This window comes from Pectinophora gossypiella, chromosome 15 (assembly GCF_024362695.1).
Source record: "Pectinophora gossypiella chromosome 15, ilPecGoss1.1, whole genome shotgun sequence".
NCBI lineage: Eukaryota > Metazoa > Arthropoda > Insecta > Lepidoptera > Gelechiidae > Pectinophora > Pectinophora gossypiella.
This window is the reverse complement of record NC_065418.1, coordinates 15,349,187-15,376,144: the sequence shown is the minus strand read 5'-3', so window position 1 is coordinate 15,376,144 and position 26,958 is coordinate 15,349,187. Positions and strand designations below refer to the sequence as shown.

Sequence of the window (26,958 nt, the reverse complement as noted above, 5' to 3'; positions counted from 1 at the left end):
TAATTGATGGGCGGAGAATAAAGAAAACATTTGTAGTTTATTTGTAAATTGTTTACGTATTTACTTGATAAGACGTACCTATAGATAGTTAAATTGGAGTATTTAATATACAACTGCTACCGCGAAAGCAGCTTTTTACTTTTTAAGTCGCTTTTTATTGTGTTAAAAACTAAAAGAGACATCTATTCCATACAGCGTCACCACAGCCATGCTGTGGTTTACTTTATTAAGTATATTTGTCGCAGGGGTTCAATGTACTACACTATTAGATTGTATAAAACATGTATCAAGAAGCCGGCCCTTATACCGTGCAAGTACCTCATATCTTCAATTGGACTGGATACGATGTATTTATTGTCAACCTGAGCAGATTCATCTTTCATTTGGAGGTACGTTTTTATACTAACCAACTATTTGGACCATAATTACAAATACATACATAAGATCACGCCTATTTCCCGTTGGGGTAGGCAGAAGCCACGGAATTCCACATACTACGATTCGGACACATTCGCTTCGTCCACTCTCATCAAAGACATCACGCGCGCTCATCGGTTTAGAGTGGCAGTCGGTCTCCGTGGTCAAGCGTTGTGCTCACGATCCAGAGTTCCAGGGTTTGAATCTCTTTTATCCGGCCATATTTGGCCAGTTGCGACAAACCTACAATAAGTTACGTCAAAAAAAAAAGTTCGAATCCCGGTGGGTACAAATCATCAGGGGAGAAATATCACAAAAATCACTTAGTGATCCCCAGTTTAGTTAGGACATTACAAGCTGATCACCTGATTGTCCAAAAGTAAAGTGATCCGTGCTTCGGAAGGCATGTTAAGTCATTGGTCCCGGTTACTACTTACTGATGTAAGTAAGTAGTCGTTACATGAGTCATGTCAGGGGCCTTTGGCGAGTCAATAATAACCCTGACACCAGGGTAATCCTCCTCATAACCCACACGATAGAAGAGCCTACCTGATCGTTATTACAAATATATTTTATTGCACCAAAGCAAGGAAACAGATACTTACAATAAAACTTTATAATCTGTGGTGTAATGTCACATTCTTACCGTGTGCCGCGTTACCGCGTGAGTGCGAGTGAGACAGGCAATCCGCACGAGCTCCCCTTTTCTCATTAGGGTCTTATGGTCTTTTAAGACTAACGTAAGACCCAGAGAGGGTGAAGTAAATCTAACTCGGGCACCTGGGGGGTTAAAATGGCCACATCGAAGCAATTCATTTAAGAAAGCAATGTTGCAATTTGACATTTGCGCATATAAAAGTAAGTGCGCAATGCATACAAATGTCAAATAGCAATATTGCTTTCTTAGATGAAATGCTTCGATGTGGCCATTTTAACCCCCCTGTTACAAATTGGTGCGGGGCAGAGACTTTGTACCTATGTAGTATCTATTAGTAAGTATTCTTTATTGACTTTATTCTATGAAAATGGCTAGACACCTTGACCACTAAACCAGAAGTTCCGGGTTCCATTCCCGATAGCGACCACTATCGGGTCAAAGTTTTCTCCCGGTCGGCGCTTATCGCTATCAGCCCACTTCGGGCCGGGTATGTACCTAATATGTTAAATACAAGAAAGCGAACACCCCGCTGCGCTGTTTGTCTGAAGGAACCAGTGATGTGTCATTCACGGGAAAGTTCTCAAAATGGGAATATTCCTATTGCATTTTAAATTGTACTTTCTTGTACTCAGATCCTATCTGCTTAGTAAAAAAGGTCTACCCCTTCTGATTAGGGTATCATGTCAAAATAGTTTCATGTCAGTGAAGCATTACTGTCGAGGTAGAATGTCATCGTATTCGCATCGATTCTTAGTAAGGTCATGTAGAAAAAACGTTTTGTCGGAGTAGAGTAGTATCGAAGTTAACACATGTCGTAATTATGTATTGTCGGAATAAAGAAGTGTCGAATTTCCATATTACCGAAGTCTTGTCGGATCGGAAGAAAATAAAATGTCATCGTATTCGCATCGATTCTTAGTAAAGTCATGTAGAAAAAACGTTTTGTCGGAGTAGAGTAGTATCGAAGTTAAAACATGCCGTAATTATGTACCTATTGTCGGAATAAAGAAGTGTCGGATTTCCATATTACCGAAGTCTTGTCGGATCGGAAGAAAATCTTGTCGGATAACAGTTTGTCGGACTTCAGTTTTTAACCCGTTTACTCTACCCTCGCTTTTGTGATATTCCACTTACAGAGAAACCTAACGACATGGTGGTAACCTGGTCGACCCCGTGGGAGACTACGAGCGTGGTGCACTACGGAGCCGGCCACCTGAACAACGTAGCTAACGGAGACAGCTGGTGGTTCACAGACGGAGGGCTGCGCCGGCGCAAGCAGAGGATGCACAGAGTTGTGCTGGAAGATTTGGAGTTTAATACCACTTATTGTGAGTTCGTTGATGTTCTACACCGCGTGAGAACGGCCTCTGTGGTCCAGTGGTTGAGCGGTGGGCTCACGATCCGGAGGCCCCGAGTGCGAATCAATCCTGGTGGGTACTTACCACAAAAATCCCTAGTTTGGTTAGGACATTGCAGGCTGATGATGACCCGTGCTTCGGAGGGCACGTTAAGCAGTCGGTCCCGACTACTATTTACTTAAGTATGTAGTCGTTACATGAGTCAAGTTAACGGCCTTTGGCGGCTCAATAATAATCCTCCAGGTTTGATGAGTGACAGTAAATACTTGCAAGTATTTTCATTCGTCAATATTTGCATAGAAAAGACATCAACGGGTTCATCTTTGACCTAAACTTTTTTTATATGTAGCCGAAAATTAGCAAGTATAATAAATAAGTCTATTATCATAATAATAATTACATATTAATGATATTATAATTAAGTACAATACGACTTAATATAAAGCAGATTTAGATAAAATAACGGTGCTGATTCCTGTAGACTCCATCTAATTTTATTTTAAGTTATACTTGTCATTTTCTTAACCGCCGAAAAGGAAAGGGACGGATAATCGATAGGCATAAAATTTACGGAACACACGTCAATTTTAAGCACAAATCTAAAACAACCCGACAGCATTAAGTTGTCAGCACACGTCAAACGGTTTGCATACCAGCGAGATACGTTTTTGATTCGCCCGCATTATTAAAAATAATAATAATAATAAAAAAGTTTATTTAGGTAAAATCTACGACACACATATACATTTACAACATTAAAATATACACACATTAACATTAATATTTATTCATTCACTTATCATTTTTCCTAAAAGTAAGAGCTGTCAATCATCCGTCCCTTTCCTTTTGCGCGGATAAGAAAATGACATGTATAACTTAAAATAAAATTAGGAGGTGTCTGCAGGAATCGGGGCCAACAAATTACTAAAATTATTCACTATATCATGACTTAAGAACAATTTAAGTGGACAGCACATATTAATTTCTTTTAATTAAAAAAATATTTATTTCGGAAATGAGTCCATATAAATACGCACTGGTATTAAAATTGTTTTGTATTTATAAATATGAACTCACATCCATAGTCTTTAATGGGGGGTGGGATCCCTGCTTAGTCAAACAGCCAGTAGGTAGAATTGGCCAGCATAGGACTGGAAGCGTCTGGCTTAGTAATTTACGTTTCTCTAATACGGACATGGTGTGTTCAGTATACAACGTGGGCTCCGAGTATGGGTGGTCGGAGCGGTTCAGCTTCACGACCCCGCCGGCGGGGCAGGACTGGGTGGTCAGTGCTGCCATCTACGGGGACCTGGGCAACGAGAACGCTAAGGTAGATATCGCCTTACAGTGAAAACCGGTGACTTTTTGAAAAATCACATACGGGTGTGATTTTTCTTAATGCAAACTCGCTATAGACAAGCGAGATTCAATCCAGTGTAAAAAAATGTGATCTCAATTTTACCCGGATTGAATTGGTGCAGGCATTTTTTATTACACCAAGGTAGAATTACAACTTCCATCTATTATTATTCTGATCAAAATAAAGAGAAGCAATTTAGGTGGTAACATCGTTCTATACATAATGTGATCAAGCAACAATTTGTTTTATATATTATGCTTCTGCTATTACATTACATTTTTGAATAATTATGTACCCCAGCAATGAGAAGATAGGTAAATGATCACGATAAAAGTGAACAACGCCATCTATCGTGTGTTTGGGGAACGTCATTTGGAAAGTCATTACTTACATTATTAATTTGAATCTGGAACATTAACAATAAGAATTTAGAACCGTAAAATGACAATTAAATATTCGTACTTATTTAATATTTTTCTGACAATCGTTACGAAACATTTTTTTTGATGAGGAGAACAATGCTGGTGTCATTATGTTTACATAATAAAAAGTGCCTAAAATGCTTAATACTTATGTTTCGCAATAAGTAACACATGCATTAGAAATACCTATTACCTATTCGCAATGAAATCTTCAAGAACAATATGTCTTTAAATAAATCGTCGCTAATTAACGTATCCTCAATTTTTGGGAAAACTGATTTGCACTTTTTACTCACATTGAATCACTTTAGCAAAAACATACAGATGCGTCAGCAAAGTCAGCCACGAAATGTTCTCGTACATCCCCCAGTCGCTCCCGTACATCCAAATCGAGACTCAGGACGATCTATACGACTTCGTGCTACACGTGGGCGACTTCGCTTACGACCTGCACTCGAAGAACGCCCATGTAGGCGACCAGTTTATGAGACAGATCCAGCCTATCGCCGCCTACGTGCCGTATATGACATGCCCCGGGAACCACGAGGCCGCTTAGTAAGTCACATACCTCATCATCAGCCCATTAACGTCCCCACTGCTGGGGCACGGGATTTCCCTATGGATGGATAGGGAGATCGGGCCTTAAACCACCACGCGGGCCCAGTGCGGATTGGTGGTTATTAACGACTGCTAATGCAGCCGGGACCAACGGCTTAACGTGCCTTCCGAAGCACGGAGGAGCTCGATATGTAAACTTTTTTTTTGTGGTCACCCATCCTATGACCGGCCTTTGCGAAAGTTGCTTAACTTCAACAATCGCAGACCGAGCGCGTTTACCCCTGCGCCACCGAGCTCCTCATTCCTACCAACATACCTACAGAGTCACATACCTACCAACTTCATTTCATGACGAGTTTTTTAAAGCCAAATGCGGTCTTTACTTAATCATGATAAAAGTGTAAGTACTTAACTGTATAGTAGCATGTCTTGGGCACAGGGATTTTTCTACCGATACCAATTGTGAAGTCGACATTTTTCCATCTTTGTCTCAAACACAATCGTCGACGCCATGATGAGCTTAGTGCCTATCTAAAGCGCCTCGGGCCTGTTGTTGTCTTAAGTTTTAAAACGATTGGGAGCCCTCAGCGCACCCTATTTGTCTAAGTAGTTAATGCTATTCAAGGTTACGTACAGGAAAATCTCCAATAAGTTAGGTTAAAAAGAATAGTTTTCAACAGAAAATCGCATAGATTGGTAGCGAAAGCATGTTTAATACTGTAGTTGATTTGCCATTCTTCTGTGAAACATTGCATTATTGTGTGAGTGTACCTTCTTCTCCAGCAATTTCAGCAACTACAAGAACCGGTTCTCGATGCCCGGCGACACTGACGGCCTGTACTACAGCTGGAACCTAGGACCACTCCACCTGATTGCCTTCTCCACGGAGCTCTACTACGATAGAAGTAACGGCTGGTTCGAAAGACTCAAGCAGCAGTGGCGGTGGATCCAGCAGGATCTTATTGAGGCTACGAAGCCGGAGAATCGGTAGGGATTGCTGGGTATATTTTATGTACACGAGAACATTTTATTAACACAACAACTGGGTTATGTGCCCCCTCGGAAGTTTATCGCCTACCTGAAGGCTCTACCAGAGTAAAGTAGCCGAGTCAGTACCTGGCGTGCATGAATGGAACGATCGATGAATGTGGAGGAAGCAAGAGAGATATATCAGGATCGAAGCAAATGCATTTATTATTATTTATTTATTAAATCTTAATACTAAAAATACAATTTGTCAATGCCCTGCAAAACTGTTTAAACAGTTTGTCTGCAGGAGTCTCTACTAATAATATGAACTTACTAGTAATTTGTAAGTAGGAGCACAGTGAATGTATCACATTATTTAAAAAATAATAATTTAACTATTAATTACATAAATTAGCTAGGACACGAGTCTAAAAGGTATTGTTCAAGTATTTTTTTATATTTACTTTTATTTGATTCTAGACGGATGTTCTCAGGCAAAATATTCAGTAAGCATATATTCCATTCTAATCGGATTCCATAGTATCTGCTTACCTCGATGGTAAAAAAGCGTAACTTTATGTAAGTATTATAATAGACTTGTGTTGTGTATATCAGGGAGACAAGGCCATGGATCATTATGTACGGTCACCGGCCGATGTACTGCAGCAGTACCAAGAACGAGTGCGACTTACCTGACGTGCCGCAACGAGCTGGTCAAGGCCTACCCGAACCCGGATATGGTAAGCATTGGCATATGGTATGACATACATCACCATCATCATCACCAGCCCATTAACGTCCCCACTGCTGGGGCACGGGCCTTCCCTATGGATGGATAGGGACATCGGGCCTTAAACCACTACGCGGGCCCAGTGCGGATTGGTGGTTATTAACGACTGCTAATGCAGCCGGGACCAACGGCTTAACGTGCCTTCCGAAGCACGGAGGAGCTCGAGATGAAAACTTTTTTTTTTTGTGGTCACCCATCCTATGACCGGCCTTTGCGAAAGTTGCTTAACTTCAACAATCGCAGACCGAGCGCGTTAACCGCTGCGCCACCGAGGTCCTCATATGACATACATAACTAACGCTAATCTTTTAAAAAGCTCATTAAATAGTGGTTGTTTAAGAACATATTCTATGAATTTAATTAATTTCTTTGCTATAATAATGTATACACTTAATTAATGTACTTACCAATGACATGTAGCTTACGTTACCAATAAAGATTTGTATCTGTATCGCTCAAAATTCCCTAGTTTGACAGACTAGTGGCCCGTAATAAAGTTAGGTAAGCAGACCTCGTGAGAACAGGATAATGCTGATTGTCTCAAAGATGATTACTAAAGTTTTACTGGCTTGACTTTATGTATGTAGGTAAATATTTGTGTTAGAAATGACGTTTGATGGACTTTACTACATGGCTAAAATATTGAAATAATCAGGTTTAGAGCCTATGCTGAAGAAGTTCGGCGTGGACCTGGTGATCTTCGGCCACGAACACTCGTACGAGCGTTCGCTGCCCATGTACGACCACAAGGTGTACAACAGTTCCGGAGACGACCCTTACGTTAACCCACTGTAAGTTTCATCATCATAATATATGATTTAAGAGCCACGCTCTTGTCGGTGTAGCATTCTCCAATCTTGTCTATTCCGAGGCCAATTCTTTAACTATCTTTTTTTCCTTCTTCATTACTTTTACTGTAAGTCTATAACGTACTAAAACATTATCCTAATCTGACAATAGTGCTAATTCCTGTAAATACCATCTAATTTTATTTTAAGTTATATCTGTCATTTTCTTATCCGCCGAAAAGGAAAAGGACGGGTAATCGACAAGCATAAAATTTATGGAACACACGTCAATTTTAAGCACAAATCTAAACCAACCGTCTAAAAATTTTACATCCGTCAATAACCCGACACAGTTAAGTAGACAGCACATCAAACGGATTGCATACCAGCGACGTACCTTTTGATTCGCCCGGGTTATTCATTCATTTACTCATTCTTCCTAAAATTAAGAGCTGTGAATCATCCGTCCCTTTCCTTTTCGACGGATATGAAAATGACGGATATAACTTAAAATAAAATTAGGCGGTGTCTGCAGGAATCGGGGCCATTAGCTAGGGAGACCAATTAGATATTCTGGATAGGATGTATCCAGCCAAGTAGTTAATGCCATCTCAGGCTATTTTTTTTTAAATGTGGATTGGTTGTGACTGTTATCCCTGTTAGCCGTGCCGAGGTTTTTCTTGCAGCTTCTTTTCGCCGGCTGTACAGGTTGTGTGAAGCTGCAGTAGGCGGATGAGACGTTCCTTATGTAAAAAAATGACGATTCAAAGTGTTACCTAATGAATAAAGATATTTTTAAATTCAATTTAATTTATTTAGTACTTACTACGTAGTTACGTAGCTACGTGGTCCGTTACGTAGTTACTGATGTAAGTAAGTAGTCGTTACATGAGCCATGTCAGGGACCTTTGGCGGCTCAATGGTAACCCTGACCCCAGGGTTGATGAGGTTGGTTCTCCATCTCACAACCCACACTATAGAAGATTTATTTAGTAAAACAGGCAAATAAAAAAGAGTCTTATACCAAATATTGGATGGAGACACTTACCAGAATACTTTGTTCATGTCATAAATACAACTTACATGGTTCTAGGGCTCCAGTGCATCTTATAACCGGGTCAGCGGGGTGTAGAGAACACACTTACAAAATAGGTAAGTAAAATTAGTTAGTACTTCCTGTAAGTCTTTAACTCCATTTAACCAGAGTTATTCCTTCATGTTCGCAGATAAGAACAAGCCGTGGATAGCGTTCAGTTCTTCTGACTATGGCTACACCAAATTCAAGACACACAACAAAACGCACTTGCATTTTGAACAGGTATGGTTATTCATTTAACACAACAAATACTTTACACACGCAGGAAATATAAAGTACAAAAGTAGAGAGTACAATAGGTGGTGTTATTGCCAAGAAATCTCTTCTAGGGGACGCGGTCGGCTATAGTCGTGTCCAGTCGATATTGCAGTAGTATGCAGTCCATTAGACAACAGCAGCCGAATGCGTGAAATTGAAGTCACGACTGCATGAAGTTGAATATAGCGACTGCGCGCGTTTGTTGCGGTGTAGCCTGTCTTATGGCAACCTTTGAATTCTGGCCAGGGAAATACGGGGTGTAAGTGACATCGTAATGAATACTGAAGCGGATGATCCAGCTCATGATTCTCAGTTATATCAAGTGGAATTTTCTATCGCAAAAGTATGGATTTGAAAATAATTAAGAAACAAAAACATGAATTATGCGGTGGAAAATTCCACTTGATCAGAATCATCTCCCTCAGTATTCGATACTATATCACTAACACCCTGTCTGCCTTACAAATAAACCTGGTGTAACTTTATATACAGCTTTTTTTTGACGTGTCTTATTGTAGATTTGCCGCAGATGGCATTAACTACTTGGCCGGAGTTTATATACCTACAGCACAATCTACAAATAAACTCTGATATACCTTGGTGTATCTTCTCATGCTATCGCTAAGCCAAGCCTCACTCTAGTTTAAGTTCGGAATAACCTAAAAGTGACTGACATTGACAGATGTGATTTTTTGGTGATTTGTTGGTTTCATCTTGGATTTTTTAAATTATCTCCTTACTATCGGCCAACCAGATTTAACTATTCCTAGTATAATCTTGAAATAAGAATGGAATTTGTATTTGTAAGGCCGTGTTTGTTTATCAAGATCCTTCCCTTTTCATCTGTCTCTTTCTGTGCAGTACAGCGAGAGAGTGACGGGTGACGTATATCGAGGCGAGAAAGAGTCGCGCGCTTACGCTGCTAAGCCCACTGTATTACACTTGTCTTATCGTTCCGCCATCGTGTTATTTCAGGTTTCAGTGGACAAGCAAGGTAAGGTGATTGATTCGTTCTGGTTGGTGCGTGAAAAACATGTGGCGTATCAATTACCTTAATGTGATACGGCGTCAACACGTAATTTTTAATAAATCCTTTTAAATATATAAAACTATATAATTCACAGATTATAAATGTAAAATTAATTGTCTTATTGTAAGTAATATATTTACGTAAATAAATAACATGTGAATAAGTAAATAAATTATTTTGCTACTTATTTATTTAAATCGGCACAATCCACTGTGTTTTAAGTTTACGCGGTTATCATCATTAAATGCGCGTTTAAATGATATTTCCCGAAATATCGGGAGTCTCATATCCCCATTTAAACGCGGTAAGAACCCGTTATTATGTGCTTTAATTACAATCCACTTTATTCACTCCGAGCTTAGCAGACACAGTAGAGAAGTACCTATCTCTTTAGAAGCATCTCCTTAGCGTGAGGCAGCGTGAGGTATCCAGTTTCTCACGGGGTCCGCTTTTTGAAGGTACAGATACGGTTTTTACAGAAGCGACTGCTAATCGATCCTTCCAATTCGAAGGGGAACCAGCTCAATTTATAGGGGAAGTTCACTTCACATAACTGTGAACATATTTCTCGGGCATAAGGTTTTCCTAGTGATGTTTTCCTTTAGTGCTAAACACGTGGTCTCAATTATTTATGATCCAAATATGAATAAGCCTAAACGGTTTTATATTCCATTAAGATTAATAATAATAATAACGTTTATTTTATAATAATAATAACGTTTATTTTCCACAAAAAAATAGGTACAGTGCATTACAAAATTTCTTAGGCTAAATATACATTTATAAGTAAACTATATATATTATAATTTCATAAGCCTCTGCAGCCGAACTAGGTGAAACCTGTATGTCAGCATACAGCGCCTATTCCCAACGGATTAAAAAATACTGTAGCCAACAATAGTGTTCTGTCCTTATTTAGTACTCAGTTAACAATAGTAGAGTAGGATAAAAAGTAAATAAAAAATTGTGTGTGTGTGTGTGTGTGTGTGCGTGCGTGCGTGCGTGCGTGCGTGCGTACGTGTGTGTGTGTGTGTGTCTGTGCGTCTGAGTGTGAGTATGTGATGAGAATGTGTCAATGCGCATGGTCATAATCGTACGAATGACTTACATAATTATATACAAAATGATTGTTAATTTTGTGCCATTTGTAATTCAATGATTGGAACCCGAATCACCTTATTTGAGTGATATTTTGTACCGATAAGCGACATTAGACCTGCAGTCCATCTGCAGTCTCTACAATATTTAGTTGCGGTGAGATTTTTTGACAATGAAGTTCCTTTTATTTCGTTGAATATCATTCATTACAAGTAGTAATAATAAATGCGTATTTTTTAAGTACATTAATTGGTATATTTGTCGATAGCCGCGTTTTTGTGACGCTCTTATTAAAATTTGTAGTTGATTATGCGCTACTAAAATTACGAAAATTTATAGCACAATTACATAGCATGTCGTTAAATAATATAAGTATAGTTTAAGTTATTTATTAGTTAGCAAAACATACTCGTATGAGGAGGTACTTACACTGCTAATGATATGACAATCAGCTGAACTAATACCATAAATACTGTGACGAACTAGTTTCAACGTTGAACGAAATGGTATTGTCCCCATTTTTATTCTGTAGACAAACAGGCTATATACCTATGACTGCAGCCAGATTTCTTATAAAAGAATAACATAACATACATAACATAAACAGCCTTTATACGTCCCACTGCTGGGCACAGGCCTCCCCTCAATCAACCGGAGGGGGTATGGAGCATACTCCACCACGCTGCTCCAATGCGGGTTGGTGGAGGTGTTTTTACTGCTAATAAGCGGGACCAACGGCTTAACGTGCCTTCCGGCACGGATCTTTTTAGTTTTTGGCCAATCAGTACAAAACTTAAAACTAATGAGACAATTTGAGTTGAGAACTTGAAGTCGTTACAAGAGCTGTATCAGGGGCCTCAGGAGGCTTCATTCATAGCATGGGCATCAGGGACACCATGGACATGGTAGAAGAAGTAGTTGATTAAAATATGGCAGAACAATATCCGAATGAAGTTCAAAATATATTCAAATGATTACATTCGCTTTGCAAATATTAGTCTAAAGTATCTTAATCTGAAATATCGGAATTTGTAAGATTTTGTCAACTATGTTTCTGTTTCTTCTTCTGTTTCGTCTTTCCTTTTCTCGTCTGCACGCTCATGTGTGTCATCTGATGAAAAAGACACCAACTATTAAGGCGGGAATACATATGCCAGTGTATGGGGCTGTATCGTACATGCTAGTTCTAGTAATGAATAGATACATTTACTATCACATAACAAACATAAGCTCACAATCAATTGTGGTACATCCATCACAAGAAGAACTAAGTACCCGCGTCTCACCGAGGCAAGCCGGATTTATCGAATCTTAGTATTATCATCTGTGCTATTGTCTTGGCTCATCATGTCCGTCGAAGCAATTCGTATCAAAGTTGGCTGCAAGCGTCCTGTGTCCGATATCCTTCCGCTAGCCGCTTGACCTTTGTATTTTTCGCCTACCAATGATTATCAGATCGCAACAATACCAAACAAATCAGTACTTACATTGTATTGTCCTTTCCCCTCTATATCTCCAAAATAAAGCACTCGTTGTGGTTGATACTTCCTTGGAGGCGGGGTTCTGAACTTCATCAGCTCAGACCACGCGTGGTTGGATCCTATTTTATAAACTGAAACGGATCAAATAAATACCCTTTGAAACTACAGGCTGAACTAGAAGACAGAGCATAAGAAATAGCTATTCTTCACAAGACCAGGCACAGGCAAATAATTCGTTGGACTCAGTGACTGAACTGTTGCTCTTTGATTGCACCTAATGATTACATATTCACTTAGGCAAATAATAGCCAGCAGCTGAATGTGCCCTTCGAAGCAGGGATCATCTTACTTTCGAATAATCGGGCGATCAGCCTGGAATGTCTTTACCAAACTATCTTCCGGATTGCGAGCCCAACGCCCAACTACTGACCCACGGAGGCCATTAGCTAAGGCTGTTTATTTTGAATTATGGAATTATTAGTTACCAGACCGAAGCAACCCTTGGTTGAAAGCAAAACTGTGGCCACAAATGTATTTTCTAAAATTATGAACTAATTGGCCGAGCTGATAATCTAATAAGGGCGTGACATGTGTGCAGTTACCATACGTAGTATTATAAGCAGTATTATTATTGAAACTGTTCAGCTTCACGATATTGACCCATTGTTTCTTCCCGCTGCCTCCGACAGGTAATATTTTCGGCCGTAGCACGCTGCACTGGTCTTTCGGTTGTTCTCCATACTTCAATTTTGCTTTTCCGGGGGTTTTCGGGGTGGACCAGGTTAGAGTAAAGCCATTTGATTCGTCTGGAAATGAAACACGGTTTTATGGCAAGAGGACCACGATGGTATTGCATTGGCATTGAAATGCTAAAAACTTGGAATTAGTCACGAACTACGGAAACGCGTGAATAATAAAACGTTACTGGTTAATCTCCACACACAGGTCCCGTCGAGAATATTAAAGGTAACCTTTCGAAGAGATTCAAATTCAAAAATATCTTTATTCAGTAGGTAACATAGTTATACTTTGAATCGTCAATTTTTACATAAAGAACGTCTCATCCGCCTAAAACTACTGCAGCTTCTCACAACCTGTATAACCGGGGAAAAGAAGCTGCAAGAAAAACCTCGGCACAGGGCCCTAGACGTTCTTTAAAAAAAAATAAAAATAAACATAAAACATTGGACAGTAAACATAAGTGAGATCGTATTCAACTCCGCTTTTCTGTCTTAGAAGCTCACTCTCCACTCACCATCATAAGTTAAATGCGTCTGCTCCGGTTGGTATATAGGTACTTCATCAAACTCTTTGTAATCTTCAGATGGGTGCATCAGTACTGACCAGCCCGGACGAAGCAGTCCCAGGATAAACAGCTTCCACACCATCAACCACCACTTCGGGTATTCTGCCATAGATGACTCCTATTATACGTTCAAATAAGTTCATATAGGTACAACGATCGTTGTTCGAAGGAATTTCCTGAAGTTCTTTTATAATTTCATTTTGTATATTTACAAAGATGATTTGATTGTGTCCTATTATGTCATGTCAAATTATTGTTTTTTGTGATTACTAGTTCTTTTGTCTATGGGTAGAAGAGGGGAAAATATTCCAAGCATTAGAACAGTTGCTCAGAAAATGCATTAGAAACATTAAAATTTAACTAACAAATGATGTTGTAAACAAAACTATAAAATTGGTAAATGCGGTTCATAAATTTGGACTATTTATTAGTCTGGATCAGGTCGTAATAATATGAAGTATTGACCAGTGGAAAGATAACTCATCAAGACAAAGTATGCTTCTATGCTTTAACAAACAATTTTCCGTTGATAGGACCTTTTAGAAATTGTCAGGGTCGAAGAAAAGATTAAAATATCGCATGAGGATACACGTAGTCGTGTTGTCACTGACATAATAACTAAGATTTCAGAGAATTGTTGGTTCGATAAATAGCTGATAACATCTAAACGAATCAGTTGATATACCTCGCATAGAGCAGAAGTCTTCCTCATCGTGAAATATATGGTCGAGGATCTCATGTTTACCTCCATCTTGTCATTGAGTCATGCGTAAAGTAAATTAAAAACAACTTCAAAATTAATATATTTAATTATTTCAGTCATTACAGAATTTCGCTAACTTATAATAGCATACAGATAAATGGCGCAGTAAAAAAATAGACTTACATACATTAAAACAATTTACTTAAACGTAAATTAAAAAAATATCACAATCGACATTGTGATACTAGATTTGTACTGGAGGTGAACAACGAACAAGCACATTGATTACATTATTAGAAAAATATTACTTATTTATATTGTATTACCTAACACCATTCTCTCAACAATATTCAATTTCATAGCCGGCGCAAAATTGTTAACACAATACAATCAAACATCAACACTAACAGAACACATGATAGATTTTGAACAAATAGAAACAAAATTATGCTTATATATCATTTAGATCTCCCTAAACTGGTTTCACCTTCACTTTTACTCGTCTTATTCGATACTTTCCTTACCCTCTGTCCTAAGCTAACTTCCCCTTCACTTCGTAATGGTATTATGCCCCCGGATGGTATGTCTGAACTATACTTCGAAGTAGACGACGTCTCGCTTGATTCGGATATCGTTTTTACTCGCTTCTTAAACCTTCTTTTCAGTTTCAATCTAACTTCCCCTAAACTACTCATTTCTGATGAATTTTCTACCTCTGAACTAGAACTACTTATCGAGCTCTTTCTAAACGCCTTAGCTAGGACTGCTTTGTCTTTCTGCTCTACTTTGCTGGGTGATAAACTGGACACTTCAAGGTTAGATAAAACCTCGCGAGAAGTCTGCGGTAATCGTAAACTGAATCTAGGTGATGACAAATTGATGGATATACTATCTTCCTCGTTATTAACTTCAACAGTCAAATGCTCTTCATTGGTGACAACTATCATTGGGCTAGTTTGGTGGTCGACGGTTAAAGACATAAAGGGTGATGTCGTCCTAGTTTTTGTTCTAGTTGGTGACGTCATCACACTTTTAGCGCGTGCAGGAGACGTCTGAGTAATCTTCTGCGTCGCTGTGACATTGTTATGCTGTCCTTCCGCAGCATCTTTCGAGGTAGACGGTTTATTAATGTTTTTCTCAAAAAAATCCCCGTACTCTTCTAAAATAAGCTTTTTTATAAAGTCCTTTTCTAATTTAAACATCTTTTCAACTTCCCCTTTTGGATCAGCAGGCCACAGATCATTGTGAATAGGATTTATTTTGGGTTTTTCATTCCTAGGAGAGGTTTGAGTTTCTTTGAGTGATATTTTATGCGTTGTATTACTTTGTGTAGCACTGTCTTGTGTGTCAACCGAATGTACAAATTCGAATACATCTACCTGATTCTTTATTGATAGGTTAGACTTTTTTGTATAGGTTCTGTTATGTATTTGAGTTTTATTCCGATTGGGCTTGTTGTCACCATTATCACTATCAGAATCGTCACCACTCTCACTATTAGTATTGTTGCCTCTATGTTGTTTTGAACCCGAATGACTAGAATTATCGTTGTCTTTCTTTGCATTTGTTTCTGTATTTTCAGTGTTTTCATCCTCAAAATCATCAGCATAGCTATCTGTATTGTCTTCCACTTTACTTTCACTAGACACATTTTGTAATTTATTTTCTTTTTTATCTACTTTTTTCTTAGTATTCTTTTCAATAGTTGTACTTACAGCTCTTTCTATATCTATTACCTCTTGCAACAGGTTTTCGTCTGATGTGGTAAATATCCTCCGACTATCTTTTTTATTTTTCTTAGGGCTTTCTTTATGAAATGAATTTTCTCGACTGCTTAATAGTTTATCAATAATAGGAGTTAAAGGTATGTCATTTTTGTTGGCAACATCTCCTATTTCTTTCTCAACGTCACTTACTCTAACTCCTCCTAGAGTTAAGTGAGAATACGGTATATATTCACCGTTATTCAATTGATTCCTGACTGGTTTGCAGGTGCTGGAGGCTGGTATGTTCGATATTTTCGGGGATTTCTTGGCTTGTTTAGATTTACTATTTTTAGATGAAGACGGTTGGCCATAAACTACACTCAGTTTCCTTTTCCAATCATCAAGGTTGAAATGAGTACGTTTGTCAGATTCCTTATTATTAACACTAGTCTTTTTACTTTTTACACGATCGCGAGCCGAAATATTTGGTGACGATCTTATAACAGATTTGATTTGTTTTTGGGTTTTTATATTATGTCGAGTATCCGAACTGACGTTATTAGTGGATTCGCTACTTTCACACGTTGACATTTTAGATACTTTTCTAATTGGTTCTTTCTTAATATATGTTTGTGATAGGCTTCGTCTTGTAACCTGAACTTGATGCGAGGATGAAGTTTGTCCTTTGTTTGTTAATGTTATTTGTGGGTCTTGTTGTTTCTGTACTGAAGTTTCGTGAGCAAATGCAATTACAGCGACGTTTTTGTTTCCAGTATTCTCTGTCTTCTCTTGACTATCGGGGAAAATATCCAACTGCAACACTTTCTGCTCCTTCAATTCACTTCTAATATTGATACTTGGCATATCTTGGACTTTTAACTTATTTTGCTTAATAGTTTTGACTTGAGGTTCTACGTGTTGATAAGTGAATTCATTATAAGCTACTGCAGCTGCATTGTTAATGACTTTACCATTGTTCAATTTTTGCTTTGTATCTTTATCTATTTTTTCATCTATTTCTAATATCCTAGTACGCGTTATTTCTAAGTTCCTACGTTTAACTGGTTTATTAGCCGTCGTCGTTGAATCTACTTGGACCCCAGTATTGACATTGGGTTTTGAACTAGCAACTACTTTAGGTCCAGTCGGTGTGATTGGTGTGGGATTGTCTACAATTTTGTAGCCGTGGAATTTGGCGTTGACGAGTTCTTCTATGTGAACTTTTTCGTTGAATTCTTCGTCTAGAGGTGTGGGTTGTGTTTTGATTTGGACACCGGGCTGGTGGTACTTGGCCAGTTCTCCTGAGAGCAGCTTGAGGTCGTCGGCGGTGGTCTGCAGCATGTCGTGCAGCCGCCGCAGGATGAGTTCATCTTCGGGCCGTAGCGCCGGCTCCGACCGCCATAGCTCATCATCCATGATATTCACCATTTCAATAGTATTGCTGCTCTCAACCTATAAGATCGGGGAGCATCAAATTAGTATTTGGAGACGTCTCAAGCATTATTATCAAGGTGGTATTTTTCACTGCTTCCACATGGAGAGAGTGTATGTGTGAATATAATAGAAATCAGAATCATTTATTTAAGGTAATTATCATGGATAAACTTGTTGAAGGTCAATTTAAAAAAATATTTATTCAAACAATTAAAAACAAAACAAACACATCTTATAAATAAAACACCTCCTCCAATGCGTCACATCGAGGCAAGGTGCCCAACAGGCTGGCAGCATTACCCCTCTGACAATAGGTCAATTTAATATTTGTGAATCTACGTCATTTCGCAAGGCGTTATGTCTGAGGAGAAGAAATGTCAATAAACTGCAACAACAACAAATCTTTTAAATCCTTCTTGTAGGTACACATTACAAGTTATTTAATAACTAGAACCTGATGATTTATTTTAAAACCAGGTATTTTTATCATTTAGGTAATAATTAATCTTTAGTAAGCTTTATTACATAGAATTACATTCATATGAAATTAAAATTTATTTTCTGACAAATTCAAAATACTATCTAATTATATTAATTAAGTATTTAATTGTAATAAACTCGTAATCGTTTTACGTACGTATTACGTATACACCAAAAAAGATTTATTTACTTGATATAGAACATTGAATAGCAATTTTATTTTCATTCCTTGTATTGTAAGTTGCCTTTCAGTTTCTCGAAAAGAGAGATACATTTTACTAACCAAATATCTATCGACTGGGTAGCGAGGTGTTCCGGACCTCATCTGTTGGTCAGGCATAGCGGCTCGGGCATCCTCTCGCCCGGCCCGTTGCTCCGATCTGAAAGCAAAGATAACCAAAATATTATTTATTTGATTTATGATTAAAAACTATTTCAGATTTGAAGCATTTTCTTAACGGATAGTACGACGACGACGTCGTGTAGTACAGGCATAATAGTATTCCGTTATTTCAGTTTAGCAGCAGGATGAGAGGAGAAAAGCACAATAATTTCAGTTGATTATTATTTCAGACACGTCATAAAACTCGATTAAAGGATTGAGATGCCCTCAAAATTATTGGGCGATAGATTGGTAACTTGTCATGATACCTTTATCGTAAACTAAAAACACTTCTACTTGTAAAGAGACAAGGTAAAAAATACTTGAGTTTAGTTTAAAACGTTGAGTATGAAAGACTAGTGCCAGAAATGTGTACTCTATGCAAATGCAATATTAAGAGTCACTCAATAGGCAGGAGCTACTGCATAGCACAAACCATTATCACCGAATAGCAATCCTTAACTATTCACTTATAGAGAAAATATACATATAGATCCTAGAATTATTATGAAAGCTTTTGCAAACACTTCGATATTAATGTAGAATTGAAGTTTGTTTTTCGACGACCTTAAGTAAACACCAACTAACCAGCAACTCAATGCCTTGAACCATAGAAGTCATTTGGGAACAATTTATTAGAGTTACATTATATCAATATGATCACGAGTGACATGTATTGTCTTTCTAGTTGAACATACATACACATCATACATAAACTCACGCCCGTAATCCCAAATGGGGTGGGCAGAGCCACAAGTAATCAAAGACAACTTGCAGCCACTGCAAGCCACTTCTAGTTGAACTTCTAAAGAAAAAACATACAGGGTTCTTCAATACGATAGACCATGTTATGGGCCATTTTCTACCCATCAACTTGTTTCAGCACCCATCTCAGGATTTTAAAAATTGTAATACCAAGTGAGACAGTAAGTATAGTTATAAGGAATTCTAGGAAAATAGGGGTAAATAAAATGACAATATTACAAAATCACATCAATTGTATTTCACCAACATGTACATTAACGTCTTAATCGAAGCATTTCACTTGCTGAATACAGTAAGAAAGAGACGAGTCTTAAAATTATACCTTCCGAGTCGAGTCACCGACTACTACAAACAAGCCTATGTGAAAAGGCGGACTATGACGCTTTGACATGTTGAATGTACGCTTAAAATTATTCGTAATATATAAAAGTACATCATAAAAACCTACATAAACTTTCTAAAAAGACGGCCCAAAGACACCTCCTTGGGATACACCACTTTACTTTCAACAATAACCTCGCAGGATAAGCGCAACGTTCGTTCGATGTCATTGACTCCGAAAATTGAATGTCACTCTAGCGTCTATACCAATCCTATCATCACTGTTTAGTCACAAATCACGATGAAATGTAATCAACAATATCGAACGCTTCGGTGCAGTTGCTGCCACCAATAATTTTACAGTTTAAATCGCGTAAATAAATTCGTACATTTAACATGTCAAATGTAAACAAAATTGCACATAACGTGCTTCCAAATTTATCGTTGCCGCGTTTAGCGGACTCTAATCAGTTGACAAACCCGTCGTGGGTGGTTTCACTGATAATACTAACCATCAATTTCGAATCTATCAGAAACACGACGTTAAGTAGCATCATTCGAAAAACATCGTTCGACAAAAACTAATATTGATTTGTTAATATATTATCACAAAATGCCAAAACAATAAAATATCAATACAGAGTGTACTCGATACAGGCCTCAGGATGGGATAGCACCCGGTATAAACATGCAATTATTAAAGTTGTAAGAGATGTTAATAATAATGAAGAATAAAACCGATTTCACAATTTTCATAAGTAAACAAATGTTTTCGTCTGAGGTTATAAAAAGTTACATAATGTTCCTACAAGGCTCAGAGTCCCTAATAATACTGGATGGAGAGCCTCCAAGATATTCCGTGGCTGTTCCATGCTACCTATTATATTTACAAAGTAGACAAAATATGTACAACATACGTATTATGTACATGTAATATCACCTAAAATAAATAATGGACATGTCAATTTAATTGAATGTACTAATGGGTTTAAAGACATATTCGTGTCTCGATATACATAATAAGCTATTCAAAGTAATACCAAGCAGATATAATTAGTCGTAGTAACACAAAAACATACATATAATATACATAGCCGTGACTATTATTAATGACACATTAGCAAATGCTGAACTAATAAAATGTATGTCCAGGTAATGGATGTTCAAATCGGAAGGTCCATTAGTAATAGCACACAGTCGCACAATTATAGCCAGTAAGTAATAGTTAAATCGTAAAACTACGATAATAAACAATTCAAATGCAAAAGTAAAATGTTATCAAGCTATGCGGTCGACATCTGATAGTCTTCGAAATTGACATACACTACGAATCGTTTAACATTATGATATATATAATGATAATTATATAATGATAATTACTTGACTTTATACAAATATAGCAGCGAGTTTTAAGAGTTCCTATAACAGCCGCGTGCGCGCGGTTCTGACAATTTGACATTTCACAAAATGACTAGGTAGCCCCCGCGTGTGCAAGCGAGCCCGCTAATACTGTAGCCTCGGCGGCGGCGCGCGGCCGCGCCGGCAACGGGCGCTCCGGGCAACTCAACAACTTATCCTTACAAAATAATCAACTCAAAACACCGACAGCCCCGCAGAGCCACGTCCACAATTAGAATTTTGAATGATTTTATGGAAATTAACAACGTCATCATCGCTAAGAGTAAAAAGTAAATTCATCAACAGGCCGAATTAGTCATCGAATGCAAGACATTAACGGAACTCGAGCCACTCTGAATAAATCGCTTCGTGTAAAACAAGACTATTTGCATACTTTGTATGTAATAAATACAAATATACATCGAGCTAAGATCTGTACAGTACAGGTAGCTATGCGCTTCCGACATTCGAAATCTACGTTTATACAATCAGTACTTCCGACTACATAAAATATGTCATGATCAATATATCGCGTAATACTCGTACAGTATATAGAATCACATAAATAAATGCCAAGTTCACTATGGTTCGGGACCTACAGGTAACTAAGAAAATGGCATCCGAACGAAACTCGCCGCGGCGAGCGCTCCACACGAGAATGACTTCAGATCCTAACATCCTCCCGCAACTTGTCTTCTGTCAAGACAATCCAAAAATCATCGAAAACAGATATGTACTATATCCAGAATACGGCACCGTTTTCAACGCACGATAAAACTCCCCTGAGTCTCCAATAAATAAAATTAGAAAATTACAAATCGAATACGCTGAATACGGTGCATATCCTGGCCTTGCATCAAAGCCGGTTCCGAATCCGTCAGAGTTTCGGTGAGCGAACTAAATTAAGACTATTTACAGAGCTATATACAAGTGATCGGTTCGTGAGACCGGCCGGTGGCCGGCGCCGCGGAGCCGCGCGCCTGGGCGCCTGCGGCCGCATGCCGCGGCACGCCTCTCGCGTTCACAGCGAGAGGGAAAAGAGGTAGCGTCAGGACTTCAATGAGCGGCCCTAAGTCTCCCTTTCCTTCTTCGGTTTGAACTCCTCGCCTAGGATTGTGGCGATTTCACCCTGCATGAATGCCCATGGGACTGTCGAGTTCGCCAGTGGGCATTTTTCTCCACTTGGACAGTAAACCTGAAAAAAAAAGCCATTACCAGTTGCATTTTACGTATACGTAAACAAATTTTTGTCCATTTCAGTCAGCAATAATGTGATTTCTGAACTTTAGAAGCAGATTTTAGGAGTACAAAACGTAAATAAAATAAACATGTGCAACTCACTTCAGATCCTTGCTGTCTCTTGATAGAGTCCCGCGAGCAGGGGAAGCAGAACTTGTGGTGCGGCTGACTGGGGCACTGGACGAAGTGTGTATCTTCCAGGCGCTCCTGGCATAGCGTGCACTTGAGCAGCGGCGCGGGCGCAGGAGCCGTCGCCTCGGCGCCCTCCCCGGCCTCCGTCGACGACACCGATGTCGTCGACGACACGTGCCGCGAGCCCGACGACCGCCGCCCTCCGTTCGACCCTGCCGGACCGAGTAAAAACTTATTTTTTGCCCACGAATAACAACGCGTATACTAACTACTTTTTCACACTTTATCGGATAAACTGGATTATTGTTGATGTATATCACGCGGGCTTATAAAAAGTCATGAAATGATCGAATCGATTGTTTCGCGATCGTTGTGGATAAATCCGACTAGCTGGACGACTTGGGCATAAGCGGTCGTCGGGCGCCGCACCGACGAACGGCGACTGCGGCCGTCGGACGGAGCCCGTAAACGTAACGGGTATGCTCATCTCGGTTCAACATAGCAACAAACTTCCAGCACCATTCAAAAATATAATAAATGTGAAAAATTTCAGCTGAGTGAACTAATGGCAACAAATCATGATGCATAATGTGAAATTGATATGATAAGCTCGTTATGAAATCGTCCCAGAAAGTCGGACTTAAATTAGATGAATAATGTCTTGACAATGGAGAAGGATCTCAGCCATATTTGTTAGCAAGTTGTTGCATCAAAATTAGCTGTAGATCTTTGTGAAGCTGTGGGACGTACCTGAGGAGTTGGGTGAGTGTTGGCTGGAGCGGCTGTTGGAGCGCTGTTGGGGCGCTTGTGGGGGGGATCCACCAGCGGATCGCGGCGAGCCCGGCGGCAGCGTGTCGGCCACCGACATGAGCGCCGCCATCGGGGACGGGCCCGCACCGCCTGCACCCGTTACTGGAGGCGACCCGGCCGTGCGCCCCAGAGGAGACCCGGCGGACCCGTTTGTTAACGGCGCACTATTTCCATAACCTGCAATATTTTCCAAATTTTTGTCATATTTGTGAACCAATAGGAAAGTCTACATTCTCAGAAAAAGTCGGTTTTGGACAGCCTTCAAACTTTTTGTTGCCACATATTAGCCAAATGTTTTTCCTTTCGAAACGATCGAATGGTTGAAAATTCTAACCCGTCATAATAAAACTACATTTTAACGAGTTCATTGGGACAGCGATGATAATAGCATCTGGCACGAGACGACGCGCCTCGAACGCGGAGCCGGGCTTTCGTCGGCGCATCGGTGAGAAACGCCTCCATTTCATTTGTCCGAATAACCTTACATTCAATGTTGGATGACACATCGTTTGCGGTGGAGCGACGGATAGTAAACATACGTTCACACACGCATATAATGGCGTATAAATAGCATTGTGTGTTAATACGCGCTTACGTAGCGCGTGATGTGTCATTGCTGGTCACACAACGTGGCTGAGGCCGAGCGGGCCAACTCCCGAGGTAGACGGGTAGGTAAGTACATGCAATAATCGAACAGTGATACGGTGCCACACTCGAATATGCAACGAATCGTATGGTGTCCGCGGCCAGGCGACGTTGCCAAACGTCCCCCGCGACTGCGTGTGCGCCTGCTACCAGCCTTTTACTAGCACACCATTATTTACTTCGTGATTTATACTGACGCATATATTGTACAAAACATTACGACCAACTTAAAGAACTTACATGAGTTGTCCCAGTTTTTCTTTATCAGGTTTCAGAAAATATAAAACGTTTATTTGTTTATATTACGGATGATGACTATAAATTCACATTATTACCTACTTTTAAATTTTAATTACATGGGTTTGTTGTAAAATATACTCAAGTTTATAGTTTATGAAATGTTTCAAACAGGGAACAGGTTCCATGGCATGAAACATTGCTTCGAAACGTATACCACGTTTAGAAATATCGTGTGACAAATAAAATTGTAACCTCGTTTATCTGGGCGACATGTTTATCAGCTACTTCGCCTATCGAACATTGCCGTGTATGTAATGAATGTAAACATTGATTATTCATTAGGGTAACGTGCGAAAGGGCGTGAGTGATGGTCGGTCGGATGTGTGAAGGCCCAGCCCATATGGCGGTGATGACGTCACGCGCGGTGACCTTTTTGGCCGGCGGCTCGTGGCTGCGCTCCCTACACACACGCCAGCGGAATGTGGTCGAGCGACTCTGCCAAGCGTAGGCAGGCGCTATATTTTTTCGCCCGCCGGCCTACCTACATACGTACGCGAGCGAAAATGTCGTCACGCGACGTTGCCGTACCGCGCGGTGTCGTGCTTGCATTCACAGCGGCGCGTTCATGTTACGTGGGTGTCTGCGTGTACGAGTGTTGTGGTGTGCGAGAGGCCACCACTCAGCGGCTCGCTTTCGAGAACGCTCAACCAGTCCGACCGGTTTAGTATTTATGGACTGAGTTAATGCACCTACCTAGATATGAATCCCGCGGCCGCCGTTCGCCGCTTGCGCAAAACGACCACATCGCGCGGACGCGAACCTATCGCTCACGTTATCGCCGCACTCGTGACTACAACGAATTTCTATTTTTATGTTCCTAACCTGTATTGTTATTTGTAAACAGCAAAAAATGTTGCATTACGTCAACGAACGTTGTTACTTTCATACGAAGTTTTATCTAAATGTCTCAACAATAAATACACGGATCTGCATTGTGATGGATAATTTTCTGCGTAACACGGAACTATTCAACTCCGCAATGAGGGTACATTAAAATAATTATTGCAGACAGGAACATTCGAATACACCAGTACGCCTAAGTTAATGCTACGTTTTACTGATAAATCCTTTTCTGTTGTTATATTTGATTGGTGGAATTTAAACAAAATGTTGAAAAGTTATTGAATGCAGACCAGGGGAAGATTTAAAAATCAAAGACTTCTCGGTTCTCGCTAAATGTAAATTAAGGCTTACTAACCTAACTTTAGTTTCTATCACAATTAGAATCTGAAAATGACAGCACCTGTAAATTTTTAGAAATTTTTGGCCAATGTCGAGACATTTCGATTTGTTAAGATAGAAACTGAGTTACACGAACAACCCCTACTGAACTTAAACAATCTAACGTTAATCGGAAAGTGAATGGAAAATTAAAAGTAGTCGAAGGTTGTATATTGTTAATACGCATCAAAGAATTGAATACAAAACTAAAAGAAACGGCTGAAGAAAGTTTGAAATACAAATTTCTATTCTCAATTTCAACAGTCCTACTTTCCTACAAAATTAAAGTGTATAACAGCAATGTTACTGTCTCGTTGGACGATACTTTGTGTAAATTTAAAAAGTTCATACTCGGTATAGTTTCATTTCATAATGGATTTCGGATAAAAAACAACATCTTCCACTCAAAAGATTGTAGCTAAGATCGTAAACCTAAAATAACGTCATCTCTTGGGTAACCGGGTTATTAAAGTATTCCTTTTTGGGATAAATTATATGCAATACACAAAAGACGAATCCGAAAATATCAATAATGGCAAAAGTTCCTTTCAACTGTTAAAGCGTAGCTATAGCTGTCCACCAACCGACTTGTTAAAGATATTTAAAGCTAAAGAAAAAACATTTGCAGCAGACTCACCGTTAGTTTTGAAAGAAGACGCATCAAAAGACGGAGTGCGTAGAGGATGTTTTTCCTGCTTGAAAACCCGGTCGGGAGCGAACGGGGCCGCTAGTGAGACCGCCGGTAAAGAATCTCCACGGGTTAGTGGTGGCCGGGAATGCTCCTCCAGCAGTCTTTTGGCGGGCTCATGGTGATTCTGATGGTCATCGTCATCCAGCGGCCTTTTGAGTGTGAGGCCGGGCGCGAGGCGAGCACCACCATGCGCCGGCAAGTGGTGCGTCGGCAGGTGAGCTAGTCTCCGTCCTTCGTGTTCATCTCGACGACCATACTCTGTCAGCAATCCAGTGCTGGCCGCCGGCCGAGCGTGATGTAACGTAAATCCTGCAGCAGGTGTATGGTGAGCCGGCGGTGCCGGTTGGCCTCTTGCTGTTGTTTCGGCTCCGTTCTGATGAGCCTCCAGTGGCGTGCGGTGAGCACCCTTGGCGTGTGTAGGGCCCCGTCCCTCTTGGAATCCATGGGCCCGTTTGAGTTGGCGCGCCGTCTCGAGCACCACCTCGATCCGGTCCGCACCCTCGTAGTTGACGCACCCACGGCACACCGCCTCCGAGAACTCGTGCAACATCGCCCATGGCATACGGGGCAAGTCGCACAAGTAGCAGTGCTGCCGTTTCTGCATAACCGACATCTCGCCGCCGGGTGTCGAGCGGAGCGCGAGAGATCGGCCTTCTTCACTTCTTTTGTAAATTGTCACAGATTTTTCAAACTCTCAAAAAGAAACACCGTCACCATGATAGGGAAACACAGTTTCACATTCGGATCCGCGGATGCCGGGCGATGTGGGGCTGGAAGGCACTCACTCCGTAAGCGGTCGACGAGAGACTGAGCGGAGTGGAGGTCGGCGCGCGGCGGGGAGGATGGGCCGCGGGGGGCCGCGGCGGCCATTATCGAGCGGTGACGTCAGCGCGCGCAGCACTCGCGGCTACACGCGGCACCGCGCGCCGCCGCCGCCGCCCGAGCCGTTAGCCGCCGGCCCGACCGACGCGGATGCGCCGCCATCGCGCCACGCCGCACAAAGCGACGACCCACAACACGCTTATCGCACGATAACCACTGTACTTATGCACCGAACGCGACGCTTAGCAGATGCGACGATCTTATTTCTTCGATCGACTGCTACATCATCGGTTTATAATAATACCAATGTTATACCTAAT

General features: G+C 40.2%; 4 protein-coding genes across 4 annotated transcripts in view; 1 reads left to right on the top strand and 3 right to left on the bottom strand.

Moving 5' to 3' along the window:
- The first annotated feature begins 29 nt into the window (after window positions 1–29).
- On the top strand, window positions 30–9,879 carry LOC126373324 (acid phosphatase type 7-like). The gene is made up of 10 exons (XM_050019447.1): window positions 30–389; window positions 2,212–2,403; window positions 3,642–3,763; window positions 4,586–4,770; window positions 5,557–5,760; window positions 6,358–6,482; window positions 7,188–7,323; window positions 8,414–8,472; window positions 8,547–8,638; window positions 9,650–9,879. Exons 1-10 carry the CDS (start codon window positions 209–211, stop codon window positions 9,728–9,730), a joined length of 1,377 nt encoding a protein of 458 aa, XP_049875404.1. The 5' UTR covers window positions 30–208; the 3' UTR covers window positions 9,731–9,879.
- A 1,637-nt stretch (window positions 9,880–11,516) lies between these two features.
- LOC126373378 (acid phosphatase type 7-like) lies at window positions 11,517–13,848 on the bottom strand. The gene is made up of 4 exons (XM_050019536.1): window positions 13,539–13,848; window positions 12,886–13,089; window positions 12,290–12,414; window positions 11,517–11,913 (listed from the first exon to the last, which is right to left on the bottom strand). The coding sequence occupies exons 1-4, from the start codon at window positions 13,696–13,698 to the stop codon at window positions 11,845–11,847; spliced, it is 558 nt and encodes a 185-aa protein (XP_049875493.1). The 5' UTR covers window positions 13,699–13,848; the 3' UTR covers window positions 11,517–11,844.
- Window positions 13,849–14,379: 531 nt separating this feature from the next.
- Window positions 14,380–26,958, bottom strand: part of LOC126373280 (uncharacterized protein MAL13P1.304-like) — a 108,155-nt gene continuing 95,576 nt past the window's right edge. The window contains exons 4-5 of the mRNA XM_050019358.1: window positions 18,196–18,292; window positions 14,380–17,450 (exon numbers count right to left, since the gene is read on the bottom strand). Coding sequence (XP_049875315.1) covers window positions 14,751–17,450; window positions 18,196–18,292 — 2,797 coding nt within the window. The 3' untranslated portion in view covers window positions 14,380–14,750. The remainder of the gene's footprint in view (window positions 17,451–18,195; window positions 18,293–26,958) is intronic.
- LOC126373329 (interferon regulatory factor 2-binding protein-like A) lies at window positions 19,275–26,688 on the bottom strand. Its single transcript, XM_050019458.1, has 4 exons — window positions 25,763–26,688; window positions 22,900–23,136; window positions 22,120–22,361; window positions 19,275–21,973 (listed from the first exon to the last, which is right to left on the bottom strand). The coding sequence occupies exons 1-4, from the start codon at window positions 26,427–26,429 to the stop codon at window positions 21,848–21,850; spliced, it is 1,272 nt and encodes a 423-aa protein (XP_049875415.1). The 5' UTR covers window positions 26,430–26,688; the 3' UTR covers window positions 19,275–21,847.

Coding starts and splice junctions, on each gene's coding strand:
- LOC126373378 (XM_050019536.1), bottom strand. CDS start 13,698: ATGGCAGAATACCCGAAGTGGTGGTTGATGGTGTGGAAGCTGTTTATC. Junction 13,090..13,538: donor GACGCATTTAACTTATGATG/GTGAGTGGAGAG, acceptor TTTCATTTCCAG/ACGAATCAAATGGCTTTACT. Junction 11,914..12,289: donor AGGGGAAAGGACAATACAAT/GTAAGTACTGAT, acceptor CTTTTTCATCAG/ATGACACACATGAGCGTGCA.
- LOC126373324 (XM_050019447.1), top strand. CDS start 209: ATGCTGTGGTTTACTTTATTAAGTATATTTGTCGCAGGGGTTCAATGT. Junction 6,483..7,187: donor CCTACCCGAACCCGGATATG/GTAAGCATTGGC, acceptor TGAAATAATCAG/GTTTAGAGCCTATGCTGAAG. Junction 8,639..9,649: donor CGCACTTGCATTTTGAACAG/GTATGGTTATTC, acceptor GTGTTATTTCAG/GTTTCAGTGGACAAGCAAGG.
- LOC126373329 (XM_050019458.1), bottom strand. CDS start 26,429: ATGTCGGTTATGCAGAAACGGCAGCACTGCTACTTGTGCGACTTGCCC. Junction 23,137..25,762: donor GTCTTCTTTCAAAACTAACG/GTGAGTCTGCTG, acceptor AAAATATTGCAG/GTTATGGAAATAGTGCGCCG. Junction 21,974..22,119: donor AGAGACAGCAAGGATCTGAA/GTGAGTTGCACA, acceptor TTTTTTTTTCAG/GTTTACTGTCCAAGTGGAGA.